At 56.0% G+C, this 6,327-nt stretch overlaps 2 protein-coding genes and 1 non-coding gene across 4 annotated transcripts in view; 2 read left to right on the top strand and 1 right to left on the bottom strand.

Annotated features, from left to right (window-relative positions):
• Positions 1–680: 680 nt before the first annotated feature.
• Positions 681–754, top strand: Trnai-aau (transfer RNA isoleucine (anticodon AAU)). Its single transcript has one exon. It is a non-coding gene; the product is annotated as a tRNA-Ile (tRNA).
• Positions 755–1,786: 1,032 nt separating this feature from the next.
• Positions 1,787–4,044, bottom strand: LOC113206817 (uncharacterized). The gene is made up of 2 exons (XM_026423069.2): positions 3,900–4,044; positions 1,787–3,209 (listed from the first exon to the last, which is right to left on the bottom strand). The coding sequence occupies exons 1-2, from the start codon at positions 3,978–3,980 to the stop codon at positions 1,854–1,856; spliced, it is 1,437 nt and encodes a 478-aa protein (XP_026278854.2). The 5' UTR covers positions 3,981–4,044; the 3' UTR covers positions 1,787–1,853.
• An 85-nt stretch (positions 4,045–4,129) lies between these two features.
• Positions 4,130–6,327, top strand: part of LOC127749281 (uncharacterized) — a 23,578-nt gene continuing 21,380 nt past the window's right edge. Inside the window, exons 1-2 of one of the 2 annotated variants that reach the window (XM_052266780.1) lie at positions 4,130–4,172; positions 4,261–4,449. The gene's annotated coding sequence lies outside the window, so the exon portion shown is untranslated. The other variant, XM_052266779.1, reaches the window with a different exon arrangement.

Below are 6,327 nucleotides of genomic sequence, written 5' to 3'. Positions count from 1 at the left end.
GCGAGGGCGAGGGGCGCGTCCGTCGTCGACTCGACTGCATGTGTCTTCATCGCGCTCTGTCGCCACGGCGAGGAGACTACTTGTCGGGCGGTCTCTCTCGCACGCAACCGGCGGTGCGACAAGAGAAAGAGAGAGAGGGAGACACTCGAGGTGACAGTTTTTCGAGCATACGACGCGCCGCCCGTCACGTCGCCCGCGGCGCGCGGCCCGACGGCGGCTGATGAGAGGATCATCACTTTCACTTTGACGTCTTTTCGAGCGTTTCTTTCCCTTTTGGTGTGATGTGCTCTGCTTTTAAACCCATCAATCGCACTCGCTCCGCCCCGCGCTGACTTGCACTCGGGGCGGCTTAGTTAAACATCATTAATTCGGGCCGTGCAGACTCGGGGCGTACGCCGAGCGCACATCGAGGAGATGTGCAGATTGCGCGCCCGCCGCCCGCCCCGCACCATCCACGGAGTGGCTGTGGTGGTGGGTGGTTCGCAACCGCATCACCCTCACAAGAGGACCGGTTCCGCGCCCATTCGAATTTTCCCGCGCTGACTCCCTATCTCCCTCTCCTGCTCTTCTTCGCCCCCTCCCATCGCACCGTCGACGCGAACGGGAAGTGGAGGGGGAACGCGCCTCAGAGGGGAGACCCGTTCTACGTGGCTCCTTCACGCGCTCCTCGGAGTTCAACCGGCCCATTAGCTCAGTTGGTTAGAGCGTCGTGCTAATAACGCGAAGGTCGTGGGTTCGATCCCCCCATGGGCCAGTTTTTTTTCCAAACTTCATTTTCAGATTTTTGACCCATCGAGATGAGCTGGCAGGTCAGAAGACCTACCGCTCAACCTCGGCCGCGTAGCTCACGCCCTCCGCTCTCGTGCAACTCGGCGGGGTGGCGGCGCTGCGCCAACAACTGTTTGCCGAACCCTTGCCGCTCAGCACGACGCCGCCCTCCGCGGCGGGCACCTCTCCACGGCCTCGACCACCACGCCGGAGCGGAGCGGCGGCTCCACTCTGCAGCAGGTGCCGCAGCGCAGGCCGCCCGAGCGCACCATGATGTGGCCCTTGATGGAGCAGCAGAGCCGATATAACAACAAGTCCCTTTATAAACTACCCCCCCCCCCTTCCCCCTAAAAACAAACAAACAGCTTCTTTCGCTCTTCCCTCCAACTGTCGCCGTCGCTGTCGACGCAATGTCAGTGTGAGCGGGGCGGCAGCCCGCACGCACGCGCGCACGCCGGGACTGCCCGCCTGCTCGGCGCTCCGAGCACCAGCTATAGGCACCGGCTGTGCGGAGGTGAGGTTTTAAGACAGTCCCTAAGTCCGTCTCGACCAGAAGTCTTCCCCCCTCCTAACCCCGTTCCCCGTGCGCTGTCGTGTGTGGGTTTGTTAAACCACGGTGCTGTACACAATTTCGACCTCCGGATCACATTCGTACTTCCCAAATAACCAGACGCATCGCACAGCCAACACCGCTTCCCACCCAAAGTTTTTACAAGAGCCGGGGCGCGAAGAACGAACCTGAAGAACTGGCGTTATGTAGTTGCCCCTCGGCCCCCGCATTTACACAGCAGAGATGCGATCAGCGACAACCGACAAAAAGAAAGATTGCATCCACTTGAACTACAGTCTCTCTCGCACCGACTGCTCGCAGACCGACCGATAGGTGGCCGAATTCGGACACACACACCAACACATACACACGCCGAGGATTTCAAGGGGGTGCGTATGACACAACAATAAGGCACTGAATAATTTTTCTGTATGAATATGTAATTACAGATACAAGACATACAGAACACATAATAGCGAAAATAAAACTGAGGCTAAATCAAGGTAACGCAGCACAACACAGTATCTACACTATTTTATTGAGGGATGTTTCGAGGAACGAGCATCTTCTCCTTGATTAGCTGCAGATTGCAATCTCTCAGTTTTGAGTGGCAGCCGCGTTGACACGTCGCACACATCCTGTCTTTACAATAGAGGCCCGAGCCGCGCGCTACAAGCAGCTGGAGCTCGGGGTTCACGGACAGCAGCGTGTTTACTTCGTCGTAGTGCAGCCAGGAGTGAGCGCAAGGATGCATAAACACCCCATAAGCACACTTTGAGTAGCGCAGCGCGAGGGTTTGCAGTGCCGGGGCCGAGGCGGGAGTGATCCCCAGCAGAAGCGCGTCTTGTGGAGCAGACAACTCCAGGTGGCGCAGGGACCGGAGGAAGGGCAGCGCCGTGAGCAGCGGCTGCACCTGCGGCATGGCGGCCCAACCGTTCAGGATCGTCAGCGACTCGACGGTAGAGAGCCCGGACGCGGCCAGGGCTAGCACCAAGCTCACGCCCACGTCGGCGGGGTGGCTGGCTGACGGTATGTATTCCAGGGTGACCGCGCGGAGCTGGTTGGCGCGGGAGAGAAGCGTCGCGGCCCCACCGGCGCCAGGGCGGTCCTCGGGCCGCACGAAGAGAGTCAGCTCCCTCAGCGACTTGCAGTCCGCCATGGCCTCCAGCCCCGGGAGCATGGGGCAGCATAGCTCACGCAGGACGGGCAAGCCTGCCAGTAGGGGTGCCATCGAGGTCAACGTAGCGAACGAAGTACCGCGGTCAGGGCACACGAGGTGAACCTCTTCCAGGGCATTGGCGTGCGCCGCTATTATGAAGTTGCAGAAGGATGCTGATTCCGGCCATAGTTGGAATCGGAAACATCTTAGGGCTGCAGTGGATACCGAGCTGAAGTGGGAATCGAGGTTGGGTTTACTCGCTGAGGTACCTGTAACGCTGAGCCACGTGAGATCGGGCATTGACGCTATTGTCGCCAACAGCATGGAGGTCTCTGCTGCACCCACCCCTAATAACACCACCGTAAGAACCCTCAGCCGGCCAAGCGCCTCTTGGCGCCGGATCACTAGAGCAGCTTGCGTGGCACCGAGTTCATACACTAGCATGTTAAGGGCCGTGACAGCACACCTGGTCGAGGCTAGCATCAGCTGACAACACCCTGGCTCCCCGGCCGGGATGACTAGGTCTAACCTCGACAAGCTGGGCGCCGTGCGCAAAACTGGGCAGATCCAGCGGGCGCACTGGGGGCGTAGCAGACGCCGGCCTCGCCAGACAGCCGGCGTCACGGCCAAGGCCCCGAGCCTCTTGCTCACGAGCCGGCAGGTGAAGAGGTCCGGGAGGTCCACGTACTGCAGCACCATGATTAGCACATCGTCTGGTAGCTGCTCCATGTTCTGTGAAAAATGAAAAAAAAAGTAAGGTGGCATTAAACCTAACAGTTGATAACATAAAAGGAGTGACAAAGTGGTGCGGGAAACACTAGCACACATTTGTACAGTGGATCCCGGGGCCGGAAGGAACTGTTTCATGTGACTCCAGTTACTTCTTAATTTCGGCTCCGGGATTCACTGAAATAACCTATTTGTGAGGAGTCGCTCATTCTGTACCTCTATTCGTAAGATCAGAAATTGAAATAACACAAACTTTCAACACACAAAAACAATTATTTCAAAACAAGAATGGCCATTAAAAACGGTACTTTATGATTCATCGACAGCCGAACGAACAGATTCAAAGTCAGCGATAATGGCGTCTCGGAATGCCTGGACGGACGGCGTCTGCACCTTCAGCAGACCAGGCGACCAGGGGGGGGGGGGGCATCTTATGAAAGTGTGGTTAGACGCCAAACAAACATAAAATTACACACTTTTGACTGGCTAGTCAAATTTAAGGCAAAAATATAGACTCACTTTGACAGTCAGAAACAGAAATATTACTAGTGAGTCCTTTGTGTTAACTGGGCGTGCCCACCCTCGCCGATGTGGCGCGATTGTACTACAAGGTGAAACACGAAACACTTCGCAAAAGTTCCTGAACAGTCCGCCCCCTTCCCCCACGTTTTTCATTGCCAAATAGCAGCCTACCTTTGCTGGGATGTTCTGAGAGACTTCTGATGCTGAAGCTTGGCCAGGGCCTGGGTTTCGACGCCGTTGTCGCCGTGCCATTTTGGAAGTGTGTGTGCTTCGAGTGCGCTGGCGGATTTGGTTTCGGTCGGAGCTGTAGCTTTCGTGCCGTGCCGTGCCTCGCCTGAAGAGCTGCCGCGCCGTACGCAGCGCCCTCTGCCCTCCCTCCTCTCCACGCCGTAGCCGTCCGTCCGTAGTCAGCCGCAGTCGTACACGTCGTCCACCCCGCTCAAGGTATTTCGCTCATCATTGCATTTTTGGGAGATCATCAGTGCGCAAGGGTGAATCGGGCCGCCAAATAATTTCTTACGAGAAGTTGTAGTTCTGCTTCGAGCAAGCAAACGCGGCGGCGCGAGTCACGGGAGACCAGCGACATCGCCAGCAACCGGCGGCCGCGGCCAGCCCCTAACCACAACAACATCCAGCATCCAGAGCGACAGTCCCGGCGACTGCGATCGTGCCCGTCGACCTCCCGAAGTGCAGCGGGCAACTCCAACACCGCGGCGACACTGTGAGTACCAATTTTTATTATTCCCTTTTCGAAAGGCATCCTAACCTCAACCTTGACCTGAGGATGACGTTGCGCGGCTGCGTCAAGCCCACCCTCTAGCGGCCACTGTGACAACAACTTCGCAGCCGGCGTCTCCTGTTCTTATCTGACTCCTCTCTCGTTTCTCTTTTCACCTTCTCTCGTCTCTCCGCTCGTGCTCTCTCGTCTCCTCTCGCCCTCGCTCTCCGCTCCGCCCGCCCTCTCCCCTCCCCCCGTTTCTCCGTCTCTCTCCCACTCGCTCACCCCCTCCGCGACCTCCAATTAACCCGTTCTAATCGTCGTGGTTTTACTACACGGCGCCGTTTAATTCCATCACCACCGCATCCCCTCTGTCTCTCACTTCCCCCCGCCCCTTCCCTCCCCTTCACCCTCTTTGTCTATACTGTTACCCCCGGTCCCGGTGGTGCAGGAAGTGAGCAGAAGCACCAGCGGAAAGGGGTGGATTGGGGAGCGAGGGGAGCGAGAGAGGTGGAGGGGGGGGGGGGTTGTAACTACTGTATAACAGCACTCAAACTGCTCGTGCAGGCGGTGTGAGAGAGTGCTTCTACCGTTCACTGCGATATACTTTTCTTCCTTTACGCCCTTCGTACATCACCCACTCGACGCTCTCACGTGCCGTTTCGTTTCTGTGCGTGTGACCGCCTCTCACACTGTACAATCCGCCGCCGCGCCGCCGACCTGGCCCCGGCCGGACCGGGCCTATGCGGCGTTCTCGTGTGCGATGAGCAATCAAATCAGGGAGCCATTGTCTTGTCCACCGGGGGCGCCTGCCATGGTGCTCCACAGGCTCGGGGCCGTGCCACGTGACCACGGGTAAACTGCGAGAAATCGGCCATTGTGCCAAAGAGGGGGGTGGGGGGCGAGCACAGTTGTTGTGCGGTGTGGTTGAGCCCTCCCTTGAGTAGGGTTGGTCGATTCGATTCCGATTCGAATCGAAAATCGATTCCCCGCGTCGATTTTCGATTCGAATCGGAATCGATTACGCGCATCAGGAGAATCGAAAGAATCGATTCTCAGCGTCGATTTTCGATTCTTAAAAATTTGCCTGATTTTGAATCTCCGCGCGCCTCTTGGGCCAGCCAAGTGCGCCGCAGGCCCCATCTTGGCTTGCCTATTTCATTATGAGGCGTTGGTTGGTAACATTCCTGATGGCAAATCGGTAAATTCGCGGCGGCGCGCGGCGCATGTGAGTCATATTTACATTAAATGTTCGCTGGGGGGTCCTCCTTCAAAGTGCCTGTGATCGATGACTGAAAGAATTATCGTTTGCCGTAGCGAGTGACGTCAAGTCGCCAAAGAGGACTTAGGCCCTTCGGAACGACGAGCAAGTATTTTCGATTTTCTTTCGCAGAATTGTTGCCGAGGCCGAGGGTACCATACATCAGCCCCAATCGCGGGGGTCACTTGTATACGCCGGGAACCAACCAAAAATTTGACATTTTAGCTATACTGGAAAGAGGAACTGGTCCACGTCCAACGTTTGAAATTAGTGTGCTAGAGTCAGATCGGGGTCGGAGGACCTTCCCGCCGGACACATTCACATGCATATAGCGCTGTTTGGAGAATGTTCTGACTCTTAAATGCAATAATTCTTACTTTTAATCAGGGCAAGGAGCCACATTAATATTCTTCATAATAAACGATTTTGCATCATTTCATTGCTAATCACTTTCACACTCAAACTATTGCCTTTCTACGCATAGACAAAAATATCGAGAATCGAATCGAAAATCGATTCTTAAGGGGAGAAAATCGATTTTTGAAAGAATCGATTTTTTGGTTTCGATTCCAGAATCGACGAATCGAAAATCGAGTCTTACTGAAAATGTACCAACCCTA

This window comes from Frankliniella occidentalis, unplaced genomic scaffold (assembly GCF_000697945.3).
Source record: "Frankliniella occidentalis isolate FOCC.00 unplaced genomic scaffold, Focc_3.1 Scaffold42, whole genome shotgun sequence".
NCBI lineage: Eukaryota > Metazoa > Arthropoda > Insecta > Thysanoptera > Thripidae > Frankliniella > Frankliniella occidentalis.
Note: the sequence above shows the minus strand (reverse complement) of the source record. Positions and strands in the feature narration are given on the sequence as shown.

Excerpts from the sequence above, each read along its gene's own strand:
- LOC113206817 (XM_026423069.2), bottom strand. The coding sequence starts at position 3,980 with ATGGCACGGCGACAACGGCGTCGAAACCCAGGCCCTGGCCAAGCTTCA. Across the intron at positions 3,210-3,899 it reads CTCAGAACATCCCAGCAAAG|AACATGGAGCAGCTACCAGA; the intron begins GTAGGCTGCTAT and ends CATTTTTCACAG.